At 43.5% G+C, this 21,384-nt stretch overlaps 2 protein-coding genes across 3 annotated transcripts in view; one reads left to right on the top strand and one right to left on the bottom strand.

Annotated features, from left to right (window-relative positions):
* OTUD4 (OTU deubiquitinase 4) overlaps positions 1 to 3,425 on the bottom strand; it is a 29,854-nt gene extending 26,429 nt beyond the window's left edge. The window contains exons 1-3 of one of the 2 annotated variants that reach the window (XM_063136374.1): positions 3,137 to 3,407; positions 2,765 to 3,034; positions 629 to 712 (exon numbers count right to left, since the gene is read on the bottom strand). In XM_063136374.1, the coding sequence (XP_062992444.1) occupies positions 629 to 712; positions 2,765 to 3,034; positions 3,137 to 3,151 (369 nt within the window). In that variant the 5' untranslated portion in view covers positions 3,152 to 3,407. Of the gene's footprint in view, positions 1 to 628; positions 713 to 2,764; positions 3,035 to 3,136 lie in introns of both variants that reach the window. The other variant, XM_063136375.1, reaches the window with a different exon arrangement.
* Positions 3,426 to 14,362: 10,937 nt separating this feature from the next.
* Positions 14,363 to 21,384, top strand: part of SMAD1 (SMAD family member 1) — a 113,370-nt gene continuing 106,348 nt past the window's right edge. Inside the window, exon 1 of the mRNA XM_063136369.1 lies at positions 14,363 to 14,413. The gene's annotated coding sequence lies outside the window, so the exon portion shown is untranslated. The remainder of the gene's footprint in view (positions 14,414 to 21,384) is intronic.

The following is a 21,384-nucleotide window of genomic DNA, read 5'->3' on the forward strand; positions in this document are numbered from 1 at the left end:
GGAAATCACATCTGTAGCTCCTGGCATGCTCCTGGCTACACATTGCAATCTCTACTTGCTTATGGGATCCAGGCACCTACTCTAAGAGTACCATAGGCTTTTTTTTCAAGTTGTCTCAGACACAATACCTGTGAAAGCCACATCTACACCCAGAATACTACCAAAGCCATACCTAAACCAAGAAGGGAGAGAGCAGCAGAGGACTGTGGGAACAGATTACGAAAAATAGCTCCAAAGGAGCCAAGATAATGGGTGGTATATTAGGGCTCACAGGTATATGCACCACTGTTGCACTTTCTGCTGCTGACTTCTTTATGGAAACTCCAAGTACCTGATAAGTCAGGGCCCATTTTCTCTCCCAAATGTTAGAGGAATAAAACTGTTCCAGTCTGGTGATCTTTTTTGTTGTTGTTGGTTATTTGTTTATTTAGAACATTTATATCCCATCACAGGATATAGTACATGGAGATTTCCAGGTGATCAAAGCAAATTAACTTAGTCCCTAGCCAGAGTGTAATGGAAGGAGAGTAGATGCACCCCCACTCCCAAAAAAGGGTCATTCATAGGTGCAAAGCAAAACCACAATTGGCCTCTGCAGGCCAACCACAATAAAAGAGTGCTTATTTACCGCTTCAAACTGCTCTCTGTTTTTCCGCAGGTAGTTTATACAGGCCATCCGAATGTCAAGATGCTGAGATTGAGAGTGGAAAACCTGGAGGAGTTATTAAAAAAATGGGTTTTGATGAGCTGACTGAAAAATTATGAAAGCTACAAATGAATTAACAACACATTACTGAATTCTGAACATACATATATTTAGATACAAACTTAAAATCTAAGAATCAAAATTGTCATCTTAGTGGTAAAGGCAAATTTAAATCTGGGCAAATATAACCCAAAGACTGAGGCCTGGTTTAAACATGCAGATGATTGAGGTGGGAGAATAGACCCTACCAATTGAAATGGAAGTAATGCTATTTTTTGCAAGCTACTCTGCATTTTATTTTGGTTTTTTTATAAAACCATACTTCCAAGTGAAAGGACTGAACCAAACCCAACCCAGCCTGTACTGTGAAGTGCTGGTTTTCTACTTAAAAAGTTGGGTGATGCTTTGTACTTGAGTGGAGCATTCAAAAACCTCTTACCCACAGTCTCAAAGGGTACTGTAAATTCAACCACCTCATAATACCACCTCTGTGGAGACCAGACTTGAATCATAGACTAGCTCAAGGAATTGGCATGCAGTTCTAATGAAGCTAAAGGCACATCCAAGGACGAGCTCAAAAATCTAGGCAGTAATTCTAAACCTGATATCACTCCATGCAACAAGTCACAAAAATGTATGGCCATATTTGTACGCTATTATTTATAGGACTACCTTTATGTTGAGGTATCTGATTTATTTGTTTAGTGGTTAAGATTTATACCCCATCTTTTCCTCACAGGAGCCCAAGGCGACGTCCATGATCCTTCCTCTCTCCATTTTATCCTCACAACCATCTTGTGAGGTAGGTTAGGCAGAGTCGACTGGCCCAAATAAACATTTATGTAGTGCTTTGAAGTGTCCAAATCACTCTACACATTAGCCTATCGTAATTGTAAGAACCCTGTAAATTGGGTCGGTATTGCTAATGAACTGGGGGGGGGGGGGCTGCAGAGAGAATATAGCTTGTCTTAGCCCTTAATGAGTTTTTTAACCACTATGACAAACCAGTTCTCAGAACTGATGATTCACTTCTGAACACCAAGAATCCATTTGATAAAGAGAATCCAATATTGCTTCCTCACCCCCAGCAATTGCCCCTAAAAGTAGAAGCACAGAAAGAATAGCTAAAGTTTTCCAAAAGGTGCTGAGTCATTATAGCTACAGGAAGCTAGCCTAATTTAAAGCAGCCCTCGGGGCATTTATTTACTTCATAGGCCGGGCAACTTTTTGCACTTCCTCCAGGCTGAACGTTAAATTCCAGCTTGAACACAAATGCTCCACAAGTCCGCTGAGCCAAAGAAACAAGGAAAAAAGAAATAAAGACAACCTGGCAGATCTGCGTCAAAGCGCTTTGTATTTTAGTAATACACAGAACCAAAAGCTTTTCCCCATTCCACAATTTATATTATACTAGTATGGAGGGACAGGAGTAAGGGAAAATTATATAGTCCAATAAATAAGAGTCCGCTGTCCTTTCCTTTGCAGGCAGACTAATGAGCAGCATATCAAGCAGGAGATAAGGTAACAGAAGTGGGAGGTGCAAACAAGAAGTGGTGGTTGGATTTAAGAGCAAGACGACCAAGTGGAGGAGAGGGGAAAGATCCGCTCCCCTCGAAACTAAGAAAAAGCGACGAGCGGATCTCTCTCCCTCTCTCTAACGACGCAAGTTCACTGAAGGCGCGCAAATGAGGAAAGGCTGGAGAATTCGTTTCCACCCCCGACCGCCTTTCCCAGACCGGTTTCTTTCATGACTGAGGCGGCTACACCCTAACCGCTCTCCGTTTCTTGTCCTGGAAAATGCGACGGCAAAACTTCCGAACTAGTCTCCCCCAGTTTTCTCGTCCGCCACAAGTCACGCAGGCAACATGCACCAACAGGTCAAAGTCCTCCTTCGGTTCCAATGGGAGGTTTAGGCGAAAGGGAGCCGGGCCTGGAGCAAATGACACCCGCATCCTCCTCATTCCCACCTCGCTCACCCTCAGCTCCATTTTACAGCAGCTGCCCCGCCTGAGCCGCCCCGTGAGCAAGCCCTGCTGAAGGAAACCTGCACGTCGTTACCTGCTCCGCCACGGCACGGAAGAGGCACGAGCCGTCCTTCGCCACCCGCTTGCGGTACAGTCCCTGAGAGCGCAAGTAGCTGTCCATGGCCGAGTCGGCGGGAGCCCCCACGCCGTTGCCGGCGGGGCTCTGCCGCTGCTGCGGCGGCGGCGGCGGCGGCTCCACCATCATCACCACCTCGTCGTCGTCCTCGCCGCCTGGCTTCCCAGCAGCCGCCTCCATGTTTATGTATTGCTCAAGGGGATGTAGAGAAGTCGCTTCTCTCCCCACCTATCCCCACATGGGGGAAAAGAAAAAGGAAATGCATCCACAGCCAACCACTAGGGCGGGCTGCCCAGGGGCGGGAGCCGGGGCGGGAGGGGCAGGACTCACATTTGCAGGTCGCATGTGGGGCTCGTGCGCGCGCGAGAGCGAGGCGGAGGCGGCGGCCCTTCCACAGCCTGAACTGTGGGCGCTGGGCGCTTCTCTGCTCGGCCTTCCCCGCCGGAGTCTCCCGGCTCCTTCAAACCTGCCGCAGAGCCAGGGAGCACCAGCGCCCGTTCCCGGCCTGAGGAGGCTCCCGATCGCTCTTTCCGCACATCACTGAGCTCCGAGAACGGAAACAAGAGAAACAAAACATGCGGCGTTTCCACTGAAACGGGCTGCCCGAAAGTTTGTTTTCACTTTCAGACCCAGAGCGACAGCCCAAAGGCCTCTGGGAGTTGTAGTTCGGCCAGAACAGGAAGTGGGAGTAGCGGCGGGAGGGGAGGAGGCAAAGGGCTTAGGAAAAGGCTCTTCCCCCAGCCCGGAATTTGGAGCGGGATTTCTACGAGAGGAGGGCAGTGTTGGATTCTGCCTTTTGATTGATGCCCTAGCCATAGAAATGAATGGGCCGCCATGACCGTGTGCTTTGGTTTGGCTGGCAGTCTTGTTGTCTTCTGCACATTCTAGAAGGCAGCCTTGTTGCTTAGCTTATTGCAGCAAAACAAAGTCTTGTAGTATCACATTTATTCTAGCGTTAGTTTTCAAGCCCACTTCATCAGATGCGTGCAGTACTACAGAGTTTCACGTTTTTTATAAAGTAGGTACGGGGCAGGGGCGGGAATGGTAAACGGTGAGGTCAGAAGGAAGTTCAATGCAGAAAGTACTGATGGTGGTAATTTACAGTGCAGCTGTTGCTGATATCATCTTGGTACTAGGCAAGTTAATTAACATATAGGCTGAGTTGGTGGGGAGGAGTAATAGTAACACAATGGGAAACAACCGTTGATTGGGGTGTCGTCGGAACTCAGCCATAGAGTGTGATAAAAATCTATTATCCTAATTCAAGCCTCTGATGATAGAATTAAACCTGCTGATGAATTCTAACTCGGCAGTTTCTTGTCTATACAAGTTCCCCGCCACCACTATACACAAAAGAGTCTGGTAATTATTATTTTATTATTTAATTATTTATTTATATAGCACCATCAATGTACATGGTGCTGTACAGAGTAAAACAGTAAATAGCAAGACCCTATGAAGTGCCATGTGTACTGGTGATGCTATATGAAATTATAACGAAATAATGTATGGCTTGATCCTGTGTGTGTTTTCTCAGAAGTAAGGCCTAGTGTGTTCAGTTGGAAGAGGGGTGTGGTTTTTTATCCCCTTTATGTCATGGTTTATGTAAATAGTTATTGGAAAGTCGGGGAGCTTAAACGATTGCTAAAAAAGTAAGTTCTTGTTCTTCTTTCAATGCATGCCTTTGGGTAAAATGTGATTCAGTCTAAACTGAGCTAACGATTAGAGGTGTGCAACCAGGTGGTGGAGGTCATTTTGGATCAATCTGCAGTAAGAGAATTTAATGTCTAGTAGACCCATAGAGACAAGCCAGGTCTGCCCTGTCTTTCCCTTACATGCCACAAAATCTCACAGCAGAGCTAACTTTCAAACAAAGGTCACCAGCCTCTGCCTAGAGCTTACTTTCAGTCCCATGATTAAGATTTAAAATGTAGTACAGAAATGGGATGTATCTGTGCATGCTTTTCTCTGTAATAACCCCCAGCTGTGACTGAAGAATAAACTTTATTAAGAGGACAAGCACATTTTTCTTTATCCTGCTCAATGGGTTGTATCCAAAGTTAGTCATCTTTAGGGTAGACCCATTGAAATGAATAGGTCTGCTCTAAGGACAATTAACCTTAGATACAACCCATTATCTCACAAGCAACCCTATGCTACAGACAGAACAGAGTAACAGCTGGTTTTAATTCCTGCTTAGCAGGACAGACTTCATTTCATTAGGAGCCTGCAAGTTAAACTAACAGCACAGGCTTCCAGCACAGATATCTTTTCAGGAACTTCTCTGGGATAAAACAGCAAGAAGGCTAGACACTAAGGACCTGGTACTACACTCCCTATTGGGGATATTGTTCATATAATAATATAAAATGCTGCTTTTCAGCCATAGGTCCCCAAAGCAACATACAATACAAATAATTGAAATACAAATATATCATTAAAATCATAGTCACAACAATCACATTCAATAAACTGTAGTATACTAACAATTTACATAATGGTAAGCAGGCAAATTGAACAAAAACAGTCTTCATTTTTTATATATTTTAAAGAGTTGCTATTGCTTATTTTGTCTCAGAAGCTCAGGGGTGGGCAACCTTTGGCGTACAACTCCCATCATCCATCAGCATTGGCTATGCTGGCTAAGAGCGGATGGAAATTGTAGGCCAAAATATGTCAAGAGCCACAAGTTGCCCACCTCTGCAGTAGCTGTTGGAACAACCAGAGACATAGCAACAGGTGTTGTGCCAAATTAAAGACTAAGATTTATTGGGGATTTTATGAGCCAGAGTTTTCAGATCTAGCAAATGACAGGACCGAGCAACATCAGGGACTCGTTTGCATGCACAGCTTTAACATGATATATGCCAGATAACAAAAGAAGCAGAAAACAGTAATTTGCTCCACAGCAGAACTTTCTCTGCACTCGAACAGATGTATAGCACCATGTACATTGATGGTGCTATATAAATAAATAATAATAATAATAATAATAATAATAATAAAAAATTGTGGGTCCTCAATCATCATGGTGTCAGTTGAACCTTTTCCTACATAAACCAATGTATCATAGCTGTGGTGGCTACTGCTTTTGCTACTACCATGGCCAGCATCAAAGGTATTTATTTATTTATTGCATTTATATCCTGCCTTTTTTCCTCCAAGGAACCTAAGGCGGCATACATAATCTTGCTCTTCTCCATTTTTGTCCTCACAACAACAACCCTGTGAGGTAGGTTGGGCTGAGAGTCTCTGACTGGCCCAAAGTCACCCAGTGAGCTTCCATTATTATTATTATTATTATTATTATTTATTTATATAGCACCATCAATGTACATGGTGCTGTACAGAGTAAAACAGTAAATAGCAAGACTCTGCCACATAGGCTTACAATCTAATAAAGTCATAGTAAAACAATAAGGAGAGGAAGAGAAGGCAAACAGGCACAGGGTAGGGTAAGCAGGCACAGGGTAGGGTAAAACTAACAGTATAAAGTCTGCACAACATCAAGTTTTAAAAGCTTTAGGAAAATGAAAAGTTTTTAGTTGAGCTTTAAAAGCTGCGATTGAACTTGTAGTTCTCAAATGTTCTGGAAGAGCGTTCCAGGCATAAGGGGCAGCAGAAGAAAATGGACGGAGCCGAGCAAGGGAAGTAGAGGCCCTTGGGCAGGCGAGAAACATGGCATCAGAAGAGCGAAGAGCACGAGCAGGGCAATAGTGTGAGATGAGAGAGGAGAGATAGGAAGGAGCTAGACCGTGAAAAGCTTTGAAGGTTAACAGGAGAAGTTTATATTGGATTCTGAAGTGAATTGGAAGCCAATGAAGAGGTTTCAGAAGTGGAGTAACATGGTCAGAGCGGCGAGCCAAGAAGATGATCTTAGCAGCAGAGTGGTGAACAGAGACCAACGGACTGATGTGAGAGGAAGGAAGGCCAGAGAGAAGAAGGTTGCAGTAGTCCAGCCGTGAAATAACCAGTGCATGAACAAGCGTCTTGGCGGAAGAGACAGACAAAAATGATCGAATCCTGGCAATATTATACAGGAAAAATCGACAAGATTTAGCTACTGCCTCAATATGAGGAATAAAGGAGAGTGATTGAGACTAGAACCCAGATCTCCCAACTCCCAGTCCACTACACCACACTGGCTCTACACCGCACCTGCCTGGAGTTCACTAAAAAGACCGCCCTAGAGATGCTTCTCCTTTTCACCATTGCAACCTGCTTGTTCACCCATCGTTTGCTTGAGTCCAGAAGAGCGTGATGGAGAGCAGTAGGAACCACTTCCTCGCTGGCTTTCTGCCTGCAAGTAAGCAAGTGGTAATGAGGAGGAAGAGGAGGAGGAACAAGAGCAACTGATGACAATGGTGATGGATAAGGGAGACTAGCCAATGAAGATGGCTTGCCCAAAGGTCCTCAAAAACCTAGAGCAGGCACCAAAGAGAAGGTTGTTGCTACCAGTTGAAGAGACACCATTAGTGGTAAATTTTGAAGTAAAGGCACTCATGACTAGTGTGGCGATTTGTATTCTTTTATTGCAGACCACCCTCTATTTGAAGAGTTGCTTTGTCCAATTCCAGTTTCAAGAAAAAGAGCCATAAGCAGAAGCAACAGTAAAAGCAAAAGGAGGCAGCTACCACAGTGATATATTGGTTTCTGTAGGAAGAGGTTCAACTGACACCATGGTAATTGAGGATCCACAAATACCTGTGGTCAGCCTTTGCCCATCAAGAATTAACACCTGGATGGCAGATTGAACATGAAGTCATAGACAGGTCACCTGTCACACTCTTCCACAGTATGGTGAGATGCACTGCATTTCTATTTAACTTACAATAATTAAGTCCAAATTTGCATTTATACCCAAAAAAATAGCATTTGTGAATCACTGACCTCTTTTTTGGTGATGCATTTGCTCTCTTTTTTTTCTTTTCTTTTTTTTCTTTTTTCTTTTTGGTCAATTCATAAGTGGCTATGCTAATAATTGCAAACTCCATAGCCAGCCAGCCTCCCTCCCCCCCCCCATCAGAGTCCAGATATGCAGGCAGCTGTATTTATCTATATCAACAAACCTTTCCTAGCAGCTTTCATCTCCAACAGAAGAAGGTCTTTTGTAAAGTTAACAGGTGTTAATTGCCCATTCACAACCAAGCCACCCAAAATGCTTTGCATTAGAACAGAGATAGCTCACAACTATATATTGTTGCTGGCAAAATCCATTTCTCCCCCAGCTATCCTGAGAATTGCAGCCAAGCTCAGAAGGAAAGGGAAGCCTAGGAGGAGAGGGAGAGATGACATCATTGTCTTTGCTAATCGAAAGTCTTGGTGCTTTCTTGACCCCGCAAGCTGGGCTCCACTATACCACTGGATGCTGACCTGGGAGAATGGGTCACCAGCCACCTTGTTGGTGCTGGTGTAGCCAAAAGGAGTGTGGTGGAGCAACAGCAAAAGCAGCCATTGGTTTCTGTAGGAAGAGGTTCAGCTGACACCATGGTGATTGAGGAGCCACAAATACCTGGCCTTATTTATTTATTCATTACATTTTTATACTGCCCAATAGCAGAAGCTCTCTGGGCGGTTCACAAAAATTAAAACCATTATAAAACAACAAACAGGTTAAAAGCACAAATACAAAATACAGTATAAAAAGCACAACCAGGATAAAACCACACAGCAAAATTGATATAAGATTAAAATACAGAGTTAGAACAGTCAAATTTAAATTTAAGTTAAAATTAAGTGTTAAAATACTGAGAGAATAAAAAGGTCTTCAGCTGGCGACGAAAGGAGTACAGTGGAGGTGCCAGCGGACCTCTCTGGGGAGCTCATTCCTCAACCGGGGGGGGGGGGCACAGCAGAGAAAGGGGCATATTGCAAGGGGACAGCGGTAATCAGAGGGATGCCAGAGAGAGAATCTTGTTGGCACTGATGCAGCTAGGATGACACCCACACCTCTGAGTGATGTCCCATTTCCTGTTGGGGATGTGGGGGTACACTGAACACAATTCTCATACTCCTTCTAGCTCTAACAACACCAAGAAGAAAGCAGGGGCTGGCAGGGATAAAGGGAGGGCAAAAGAGTAGTACTGCCAGAGGTCTCTGGGATGATCTCCCACTTCCCAGTGGGCTGAGCCGGCCCTACCAATAGGCAGAATGAAGTCGCCGCCCCAGGCAGCTGACTTTGGGTGTCACGAAAGTGCAGCAAGGTGTTAGTTATTTAATTTTCTACTATTGCATTTTTACTGTCAGTAAGGGGTAAATGGCATGTAGAATTCTCTGCCTCAGGTGCCAAAAAACTTGCCTGGCCTTGGGTACTTTGCACCTTGATGGGAAAGGAGACATTTGTTGCTCCACCTCAGACAGCAAAATGTCGTGTGGCAGTCCAGCCAATCGGATGGATTCCTGGTGGCAGCAGAGAAAGCAAAGCACAATGATCTTTTCCTCCATAGCCCATAGTCACCCTTGTCCTTGAGAAAAGGGAGATCATCTCATTGTCTCTGGAGGTCGCCTGATCCCTGGCCTGGTGATGTGAACAAAGCAGTCATAGTGACAGGAACTGCTAATCGGGGAAACCCAATGTAAGTTTTCCCATTCTCCATGCTATTTCAAATTGATGGTTGCAGGAAGAATGTCTAGTTTTCCCCTCTCTTGAGGTGAAGTGTTTACAGTTGAATGTTTCCAAAATCCATATCACAGTAATTCCTTGATTAGGCCAACTCAGGGGTTATCAAATACTGTCCAGGCTTTCGAGATCTCCAGAACTCTTCATCAGGCAAGATGGGAGACAAAGCAAAAGTGGGGTGTGGGGGAAGGAGGGGGAAAGTGGCTGATATCCAAGCCATCGAGTCTGTGTTTGGTTACAGTCTTGATGGATGGAAAGTGGGAGGAGGTTAAAGATTTTCAAAGTAGGCTCTACCACGTTCTGAGATGGTTTCAGGTTGCAACTGGACCCATCCAAGGGTTACTGAGAAGAAGAAATACAAAACCATGGTCGATCCCTCATTTTATAAAATATAAAATCCAGCCGTTATATGTGAATGTGCATCCATGAATTATGCAGAATGGAAAGGGAGAAGAGCCAAATGTTGCTTCCGAGGGGGTAACAGACAAGCAATACACAAACAAACTAAGACAAGTATTGCTGGTTGTCTCCCAAGATGGGTAGAGGGGCGCAGGTAGAAGACTATAATGTCAAACTGGTGATAGCAATCGTGGGCAATATAAGTCAGATTCATCTCAAGACTTTAGATAAGAATGAATTCCAAACGCTTAATTGTATCTAGGAAGCTCTACTGAGTTACTGCTGCCTGAAAGTGCAAAATTACATAAAGCAATGGTGTGTTGTTAGCCCTATAATTAAGCCTTTCTCAACCCCCATATGTTACATATTGGATTACAAATTCTGAAACAATCTCCAACTTTGTTAATATAAAAAACCCCATTTAATTTCTCTCTACTTCAGTTTCTCACCTACCAAAGAACCTGAGTGTTTCACATAACGATGGAGATAAATATGGGTAACAGATGTACTTTATTTTTAATTTTTTTAATAGGGGATTAACCATTGTTTGTTCTCCTTCCCAGCAGTCCTAGATATAGCCTGAAAGCCACCCCAGCACCTAGTAGACTAAGCAGAGCGTAAACTGAATGTCAAGAACTACTCCATCAAAAGCCTGCAACTAAATACAGGCTTCAACACCAGCCAGTTTTTTTCCTCACCCCCTAGTATGCTTTGTTTACCATCTAGCTCAGCCTTCCTCAGCTTGGTGCCCTCCAGATGTTTTGGACTTCAACTCCCATCATCCCCACCCAACATGGCCAATGGTCAGGAATGCTAGGAGTTGTAGTCTGAAGAGATCTGGAGAACTTGAGAGTTTTCACGCTATTTTTGACATTTTAGTTGGCAAAAGTATTGCTCCTAATATACAGCTCCTGGAATTTTTGTAATGAGCTTTGGTTTTCATGAGCTCATAGATTCTATAGAGAGCTTCAGCTATTGGACGGTATAGAAATATAATAAATAAATAAATAAATAAATAAATTTAGCACTCTTTAGCCCCTAGATGGCACCAAATCCTTAGACATGTTGCAAGAAATGCTGCCACAACATGTGGAAACAACAGCCAGAAAGGATTACACTATAAACCAATCTTCCCCAACCTCCAGATGTTTTGGACTTCAACTCCAATCAGCCTCAGACAGTATAGCCAATGGTTAGAAATCCTGGGAGTTGTAGTCCAAAACAACTGGAGGGTACCAGATTGGGGAAGGCTGATATAGACTGTAAGCTCTTTCAGACAGAGACCTCTGTGGGGGGTTTTCTATTCCTCTGTAAAGCATCAGGTATAGCAATGTTAAGAGTAACAGTGATGTTCCACTGATAGACTGCTGTCTTTCTGTTATTGTTTACTTTTTATTTGTAAAATATTTTAACACTTTTTCACATAGATTTTTTTTTTAAAAAAGCCACCAATATAACAAAGCATAACATCAGTGTGGCAGTAACAAAAATAAATAATTAGTACCTGTACATAAAAGAATGCGGAAACAAAATATATAATGCAAACAATAAAATCAGTGTTATAGGGTAGGCTCATCGTCCAAGTGTTTTGGCCTACAACTCCATGATCCCTCATCATTGGCTATGCTGGCTAGGACTGATGGGACTTGTAGGCCAAAACAACTGGAAGACCACAAGTTGCCCTCCCCAGATATAGTGGCAGTAATCCGGTGAGGGGGAAGATCACATGACAGAACAGAACACTGAATATTTATTAGCTTCTAACTTAGTGAAAATTCAAAGCAAGACAAGACCTTTTTCTTTTCTCATTCTCTCAAAAAATATGATAGTTAGAAGTGGGGTTTTTACATTGGAAGTACGTTGTGGCCAGAATTGCACACATATGACCTGGATTTTAATCAGGTCCTGGATTTTTGTGAAGTCCAGGATTTTTCTTATTCTTGATCATTTAAAATTGTTTAGATATATGTGTGTCCCTGTGTTCTCTCTGTTTATATGTTTGTATATACATGATTTTTATACAATGTATAATGTACTTTCAAAATAAGTGGGTTCTAGAACAAATTAAGCCAGAACTCTCACTAGAAGCGAAAACATTGAAATTAAGGCTATCATACTTTATAATGAGAAGAAATGACCCGTTAGAAAAGGCAATAACGCTGGGAATAACAGCGGGTAGAAAGAAAAAAGGAAGACCAAATAAGAGATGGATTGACTCCATAAAGGAGGGTATGGGCCTGAAGTTGCAAGATCTGAATAGGGTGGTTTACAACAGATGTGAATGGAGGTCGTTGATTCATAGAGGCGCCATAAGCTGAAGCCGACTTGAAGGCACATAACTAACTAACTAATCATTAAAAACTGCCCAGAGAGCTTCGACTATTGGGCAGTATAGAAATGTAATAAGAGATATAAAATGAAATGAAATCTAACATACTCTTAAGATGCCAGGATTTTGGCAGCAGGATTCAGGCACCTTGTTCTCTGCACCATTGGATCAGTCTGCAGGTGGAGGAAAGGGCTGCCTACTTCCCCAGTTTGAAGATGTTTTAGATTGCAACCCCCATGATCCCTGATCATTGTCCATGCTGGCTTGAGCTGATGGGAGTTGAAGTCTGAAACAACTATTTATTTATTTAGAATATTTATATATCGCTCCCCATTGAAAAAATTCGGAGCAGCGTACAATTATTATTGTTATTATTATTTATTTATATAGCACCATTAATGTACATGGTGCTGTACAGAGTAAAACAATAAATAGCAAGACCCTGCCGCATAGGCTGCATATTAAGGAAAGGCAATAACGCTAGTAATAAAGATGTTTTCAGGAGGCGCCGAAAGGAGTACAAGGTTGGAGCCTGCCTGATTTCCAGAGGCAGGGAATTCCACAGGAGGGGCGCCACCACGCTGAAGGCTCTTCCCCGGGTGGATTCCAATCGGAGGATGGATCTAGGTGGAACCACCAGGAGCAGGCCCTTGGATGACCTCAGTAACCGGGCAGGTTGGTAAGGGAGTAGGCGCTCTCTCAGGTATCCTGGTCCCAAGTTGTTCAGGGCTTTGTACACAAGTACAAGAACCTTAAACCTGGCCTGGTAGTGAATAGGCAGCCAGTGCAGTTCCCTCAGCAGAGGAGTTACATTCTGGAAAGGGGCAGCTCCAGACAACAGCCGAGCTGCAGCATTCTGCACTAGCTCCAGCTTCCGGAGCAGCTTCAAGGTGTTGCAGTAATCCAATCTTGAGGTTACCAATGCCTGTACCACCGTGGCCAAGCTATCCCTGTCCAGGAGAGGCCATAGTTGGCGAACCAACCGAAGATGGTAAAAGGCACTCCGAGCCGTGGCGGCTACTTGAGCCTCCAACGACAGAAATGGGTCTAAGAGTACCCCCAAACTACGAACCTGTTCTTTCAGAGGCAGAGCAACCCCATCCAGAACAGGCAATGAGCCTGTGGACTCGGGAACCACTCACCCACAGGGCTTCCGTCTTGCCAGGATTCAGTCTCAGTTTATTGGCCCTCATCCAGCCCATTACTGAGTCTAGGCACTGGTCCAGGACCTGCACAGCCTCACCTGATTCAGTTGTCACAGGGAGATAGAGCTGCGTGTCATCAGCGTATTGATGGCATTTAGCTCCAAATCCCCCAATGACCGCTCCCAACGGCTTCATATAGATGTTAAATAACACTGGGGACAAGATGGTGCCCTGCAGCACTCCACAGCCAAGAGGCCGAGGCCTGGTCACCCAATGCTACTCTCTGAAAATGACCCCGTAGGTAGGACCAGAACCACTGTAACACAGTGCCTCCGATGCCCATCCCACGGAATCAATCCAGGAGGATACCATGGTCGATGGTATCAAAAGCCGCCGAGAGATCGAGCAGGATTAACAGGGTTGTATTCCCCTTGTCCCTCTCTCGATAAAGGTCATCCATCACGGCGACCAAGGCTGATTCAGTCCCGTAACCAGATCAGAACCCAGACTGGAATGGATCTAGATAATCAGTATCCTCCAACAACTAGAGGGCATCGCGTTAGGGAAGGCTTTTCTGCAGAAAGAGGATTTGCAACATGTTAGCCCAGTTGAATCATGTAACCTGGGGAGCCAATAGGGCCCCTGCTGGCCTTCTATAGCAACAGTTTTGATACCCTAGTCCTGCTTCACTTTTTGGAAGCTGACCACCTGCCTGTTCCAGAACCAGCCAGGGCCAGCCCTACCATAAGGCAGAGTGAGGTGCCTGCCTTAGGCAGCTGGTTTTACGTGTCATAAAAAGGTAGCAAATTGTTGGTTAGTTAATTTATTATTCTATTTTTATATCCAGGGAAGGGAAGAGCTGCTTGTTGGAATTTCTACCTTAGTCATCCCAAATAACTTTGTTGGCCTATGGTACTATGCATCTTGACGTAGGGTGGGGACGGGCACTATTTGCTTCTTTGTTTCAGGTAGTAAAGTGCATGGGTCGGCCCTGGAACCGGCCCACCTGGAACCTCATCTGTCTCTGGCCTTTAGTCCCACACTTGCCACCCCTGGACTTAAATGGGCTGCTAAGGATCATGCCACTTGCCTCTCACCCTGTTGGGCCCTGACAGGTATGTTTTTATTTTTGACAGTGTATGGTGGTGGTGGTTTTTACTTGTTGAATGGTACAAAGGAATTGCGCAGTAAAATAAACATGAGGTAACGGTGTGTTGTTAAGTAGTCGTAGCCTGCTGGACAGTGTGAGAATGAAGAGGTTAATATTCTACTCACGGCTCATTTTTGCTTTATCACTGGCCAGATGTAATCAGGAGCTCCTTCCTTGGCTGTGACCTTGGTAAAGTTCAGCTGTGATTTTTGGCTTGTTCCAAGAATGTACAAATTGCAGGGCTGCCCTTCAGCCCCACAGAATAGGCTATTTAATAATCTGCTGTCACAAGACTGATTCCAGGAATAGGATTCTAGGAAAAGCAATGTCAAAATTCTAACACAAAATCGCAAGGTTTTGAAACCATGTGAAATGTTAATAGTGCTAGTCTCTTCAACTGAAATCATATATACTCTGTAATTTATTAAACCACCCAGATGGCCACATAAGCAGATGCTGATCTCCTAACCCAGCTTTCCCAATGTGCCCTCCAGATGTTTTAGACTGCTACTCCCATCTGGTTCAATCAGCATGGTTAATGGTTGGGGATGGTGGGAGTTGTAATCCAAAACACCATGTTGAGAAAGTGCATCATGTTGAAAAAGACTCTCCTAACCAATGAAATAGCATCATTGCTATTTAATTTTGACCATCTAATCTAAAATTAGTTAGAAGGAACAAGCGTGACATTTGTATGTTTGACTGGCATTTCCCGCCCATCCCCAGACCGAATTATTAATGGTAATTGTGATATTGTTGCCACACTTTATTTTTCTACATGTATCATTTTAAAACAAGGATTTAAAATCTGCTCTTTTCAGAAATCTGTATTATTTTTTAAGGATGCTTTTTAAAGATTAGGTTCCTTCCGAGAATCCAAGCATGCGATAGGCCTTGAACCTAAAATCTATAGGTGTGCACCAACCACGATTCAACTCAGATTATCTGTGAATTGCAAGGTTTGTATGGATACCTGGTTAGATCAAATCATATGACAAGGTCTGGTCTCTATAAGGGAGGAGTGGGGGACCTGTTTTGCCCTTGATGTTCTTTGACTCTAACACTCATCAGCCCCAGCCATCATGGCCAATGGTATTGTAGTCCAACAACATCTTGAGGGCCACAGGTTCCCCACCCGATCTATAATAGTTTCTAGGGTCACATAAGCAGGTTCACAAAGGAATACAAGTTGATCTTGACATCACATCTAATCCGTACTTACTGGCCCTGGCATCTTTCATATATCGCTCTTCTTTCTGTGAGTGAATGTCTGAGGACAGTTGGGACTGTTATTATGCACCAAAACATTGTGTGAGCCAGCCATTAGAAGAATTACATCAGAATTGGTTATTCACTTATCCTGTTTCCAGGGATAAATTTTTGAGCTGGAGCTGTTCCTGTTGTGTCTGTTTTAAACCCAGAAAAACTGTGTGAATAACACATTCTAAACTGTCTATGGGTGGTCACAGAAACATTTTAACAAATAATCCTGTGGGTGCCATACATTGAATTGGAGGAGGTTATTTTAGGGAAATAAGTTGCCCTACTGAAATCAGTAGTTTTATTTCTAAGTAATCAGTTATAGGCTTTAGGCCTAGGTAAGGCCTCACTTTTTCATAAGGCCTCATCTCTGCCATAATCTTCTCAAATAATTGCTGGTTTTATCATGAGTGAGTTGGAGTAACCACTTGAAATTATGTTCTCTTTAACAAGGGGTAGACAGAAGGGAAATCTGGATCTACTACTAGATGTCTCAGTGATTTGTAGTGTGATTTGGTGTGGATTTTGCTCCCAATTGTTTAGCAATGCAGCAACAAAATGACTCTCCTACCCCACCCTTCTCTAAATTATATTGCTGAACGGAAGAACGCTTGCCATAACCAGGAATAGATTTTTGTATGGAAAGACAGTGACCTCCATTTAGTTCTGGTATTCAGAACACAATCCTGCACTCGGAATTCATTACTTCTAGAGCACAGTCTAGCATTCAACATATTGGGTAAGCAAACATATGAACCAGCAGCGGGGCCATGCTGAGTAGCCCCCTCCCTAACATCACACGTGTCTAATGGTGTACTGACAATTTTTGAAGTGCAGGCCCTGGTCTTGACAGTCTCCATAGCCACGCCCCCTAGGAGCAGCCCAAAATTCAGGCTGTTGTGTTCATTCATTTAAAAAAACGCTAGTTCTAGCAGTTTTCATATTTATCAGGAGCTGCTCTTTGTAAAGCAGATGGATCTTAATTGCCCGTTCAAGATCAAACCCCCACCCCACCCCACCCCCAAAATACTTTGCATTACAAAAAGGGACAATATATTGTTGAATTGCAGCTAAGCTCAGAGGGAACAGAGAAGGGGACCCTGCCAATAAAAAAAGAGCAAGGCCTGCATCCCTGGCTCCACTGCACCACTGCAAGTGTCACTCACATGAGCCATCCCACAGTGGACAGTGCACAAACATGCGCAGGCCTCAATGTATACAGTTGTATGTGCAGAGGTTTCCACACGAGCTGAAACCCTGATAGCCAATGGGAGGGGGGAACATGGTCCATGTGTCATCGGAAGCAGAGTTGCACAGTGTGCTCCTGGCTCACATGTTCATTTATATGGTAAGCTGATTATCTGAATAGGACTTAAGTTTTGTGTCTTGCACCAGGCTACAGTTGGTGGATCTTGAGGTTCTAGTAGATCTTTGCCCAACTATTAAGAATCCCCTGCTCGGACGGCATCCTATCACAAATGCTAGTTTGAGCATTGAACAGCTCAATGTTGCCTGAATGAGACGGCCGGTGTCTTGCTATGTTTACAACATAAGCCTGTGCATGTCTGCTCGGAAGTAAGCCGCACTGGAATACAATGGGGCTTACTCCCAGGTAAGTGTGAATAACTGCAGCCAAACATACTATACACACATACTTGGGAGTAAGTTCCATTGCATCCCATCGGGCTTACTTCTGGGCTTGTGCTGCCTTTCAGATAGTGATTTGCGCTGTTACTGCATTTCCTTTCATCAGCTGTTAATCTGGCCAATTAATATTCCCAGCCTTTGGATATCTTTTCCGAACTGGTGTGAAGGGAGCTGGTAAAGTTTCTCAAGATACAGTTTCACTCTCTTATCATTGTTTGCCATAGAATAAAGGGCATCAGAACAATCTAGTAACACATTTGTTTATTTATAATTTTGCTCTAAATATTTTTTGGAACATCAAGGGCTTAAAGCAGAGCCCACTGAATCTGAAATTCTGTGTGTCTTAAATATCAGACTGGTCCAGGGTAAAACACTGTAAGACAGCTTGCCCCTGTCCACCGTGCTCTAAACATGCTCAGAGCAGAGCTAAGAGTAGATTTAAGCACAAAGCATCGTCCGGATTGTGCCCATCCTATGGTAATGATGGTGGGACTTAAATTCAGTGGTAGGATCAGGACAGAGGAATTTATTATAAATTACCAAATGAAAAGTTGACTATGGAATCTTAGTACTATTTAGACCAGGCTTGCCCAATCTGGTGCCTTCCAGATGTTTTAGACTATAACTCCCATCATTCCTGACCATGGCCATATGGTCTGGAGCTGATGGGAGTTGCAGTCCAAAACATCTGGAAGGTACCAGGTTGGGGCAGACTGATTTCAATAATTTAAAGATCATTATTTGGAGGGGGAAGTAATTTGTAATTTGGTAATGAAATTAAAGACTAGGAACATTTAATATTTCCTCTAGAGACAAAAGATGTCCCATATCATCATTCAGGGGTTGTAATGTCATGTAAACCCAGTGAGCATGAGTTTTGCAAGGGTTAAACAGACCATGGATTATGCAAGGGTTGTTTAGCCCTCATGTAACCAACCTCATCGGCTTTGCATGACAGGCACATGGGTTGCACATTCAAAATGCCAGCCATACACACCGCAGCCCCACTGTGGGTTAAATAACCCACAGTGGGCTGTCATATAAAGGAACAGCCCCTTTATCTTCAGGACTTCCTTTAAGAGTGTTGAGCAACAACAGCCAATTATCCCAATCCAGCAAGGCAGATCTGCCTATGGGAGTAGGCCTCTGTAAGAGCATTGTCATGTTAGTTTAGAAGCCATTGAACTAAATTGCTACTCTGTTAATGATTTTAATGCAGATGGAAAAATGCTGGCACTATTTATTGTGAGTGCCTAGTGATGGAAAGCTACAGCTGGATCAGAGCATGTGGGATCCACTGGCAGGAATGTTGGACTCGAACACAGCAAAGATTGGTTCAGACCTTTCCAAAGCCATCCAAGTGGATAGCCTTCTGCAAGTTACTCTCTCTAAGCCTCGGTAGTGTCACCCATATAAATGAAGCAACATGACAAAAGTGTTTTGATCTACTAGAACATCTGGGAGCAACAGTCAGTGGTGTAGCAGAGCCAGGGGTCATGGGAACTCAGTGCCAGCACTTTTTTTTATTAACTGGGATGCTGATTTCAGATACCCCTGTTCCCTCTGAGCTTAGCTGCAATCTTCGCAAGTAGCTTGGAGGAAATGAATTTTCCCAGTAACAATATATTGTTCCTTGCTGTAATGTAGAGTATTTTGGGGTGTCTTGGTCCTGAATGGGCAATTAGGGTTACAAAAGCTGTACCCATTAGCTGTACAAAAGACCTGCTCCTGGTGGTGATGAAAATTGCTAGAACTGGATTATTGATACGGATCAACACAGCTACTTGCATGTCTGAGCTTTCCTTGGGGGGAGGGGCATGGGGGGGACAGTCATGATGAGCGCCCACAGTTCAAAAGTTACCACTACACCACTGGCTATGATCAATAAATGGCTTTTATTTAAGAATAGAAGCTGCAGCTCAATGAAGTCTGGAGTTTGCAAGCAAACTGTACAGATAAGAAGAAAAATAAACTATATATTTGCAGAAAAATCACAAGGCATAGTATCTACTGCCTTCTTTTCCTCTCTCCATATGGTGTTATACTTGTTCTTACAAGTGAGAGGGGAGAATCTTCAATCAGTGCCAAAAATTACAACAATATGAAATATGTTTTGGATGACTTGGAGTTAGATTCATTTCTTAATGAACATTTGGTGTTTCCCCCTGAGTTTAAACAAACTGTATATGGAAAAGATGACTATGTAGCCATGGGCTGTGGTTTCAGGTGGCTAATTAGTGCTAATCAGGGAAGGGTGGAGGGACCTAGCTAGCTCGATAAGTCCAACGGAAGTCAAAGTTGGATCCGTTTTCAGCAGGGAAAGAGGAAGTATGGCGGTCTAATTCAGGTAGCTTTCTAATTAGAATTATAGCAGCTTTGGAAAATCCCTGATGGTTACCTCTGCCATAGCTGTAGGATCCATCCATAACCTATTAGGCCATATCAACCAGAATATAGTGTGCTATATAATGGCTTGAGTCAGAAGTGCTTACATATGGCATAAGCAAGAGAATTTTGTCTACATGCTACAGTAGCCTTTCCCAATCTGCCACTTTCCAGAATTGCTGGACTACAACTTGCATCATCCCTAGCCTGGCTCAGGATGATGGGGCTGTAATCTAACACATCTGGGGGGCACCAGGCTGGGGAAGGCATGGGAACAGGGAAAAGCAAAAAGCAAGCGGAGAATAAAACACATTATTGTTGCCATCCAGTCTGACCCAGGCATCTGTTAATGTAAATGACCAGTAATATGGCAATTCTCTTCTTATCTCATGACCTGTTGTATGAATTAAAGCAAAACAAGATACAGAGTTGAATTCCAAAATGATGAAAGCTAGGAGTGAGCTGTATCATCAGAAAGAGGGTGTGTTTCTTTGGCACAAATGCTGGATAAATACAGATGGCCTCCTTACCATGTGGGGAAGGCTTATTATTTGGTAAAAATCCTGAATATCACACGACAGAATGTGTAATATAGCCAACCAAGTAACCTAATAGTAGAAAAAGCTACACACAATAAACCAATACTCTGTGTTGGCTGCTTGTTATGACTGATCAGTGTATTAAATAAAACCAACCATCTTGCATTCCTCATATTGTGAAGTTTCTCCAAAGGAGCAGAGGCCCAAAGTGGAGAACAGCTACTGACACTATTCCTTCAAGAACCCTGGTCATTCACATCCGATGTGCTGATGGCCCTAGCAGACAGTGTCTACATGCTATAGAGGTTGCCGTAGGTCCCAGGGGAGAAGGATATCTCTGCAAATGCAATATAATATTTATATTTATGCCTTCCACTGCATACATTTTTGTATACCCCATTGGGAATGGCAGAGAAAGTGACATCTTGGAAAATCTCCCTAAATATGCTGGTTTTGAATAGGGGCCTTGAAGACTTTGGGGGATAGCGTGCATGTTGAAATATCTTTCTAATGCAAGATTAATGCAGAGTGTGAGCCAATGGAAATCTGGATTCCCTTCATCTCAAAGAGGACTTGTAAGATAGAGCCAAAAACTAATAATACAACCACAGTGAATGACATGGCAGTATTTCACCATATATCATTTTCTCAATATACTGTGCAGTGCCAGCCCCATTACATTTATTTAGGATCTTGTAACCACCAGGTTTATGGTGGCATATTATAATAGATTAGGGCTGCCAACCTATTACAAAACTATAGATGATATATTAGCCTATTAACGAATTAACAATTTGAATTCATTAAGAACAGCCATGCTGGATCAGACCGAAGGTCCATCTAGTCCAGCATTCTGTTCACATAGTGGGCAAACAGCTGTCAAGCAGGAACCCGCAAGCAGGATACAGGTGCAACAGCACACTCCAGCCCAGCTTCCACAGCAACTCATGAATATAGGCTTACTGTGTCTGATACTGGAGGTAGCACATAGCCATCAGGCTAGTAGCCATTGATAACCTTCTCTTCCAGGAATTTATCCAATCCCCTTTTAAAGCCATCCAAATTGGTAGCCATCACCACATCTTATGGTAGGGAATTCCATAGT

Source organism: Elgaria multicarinata, chromosome 10 (assembly GCF_023053635.1).
Source record: "Elgaria multicarinata webbii isolate HBS135686 ecotype San Diego chromosome 10, rElgMul1.1.pri, whole genome shotgun sequence".
In the NCBI taxonomy this organism is placed as follows: Eukaryota; Metazoa; Chordata; class Lepidosauria; order Squamata; family Anguidae; genus Elgaria; species Elgaria multicarinata.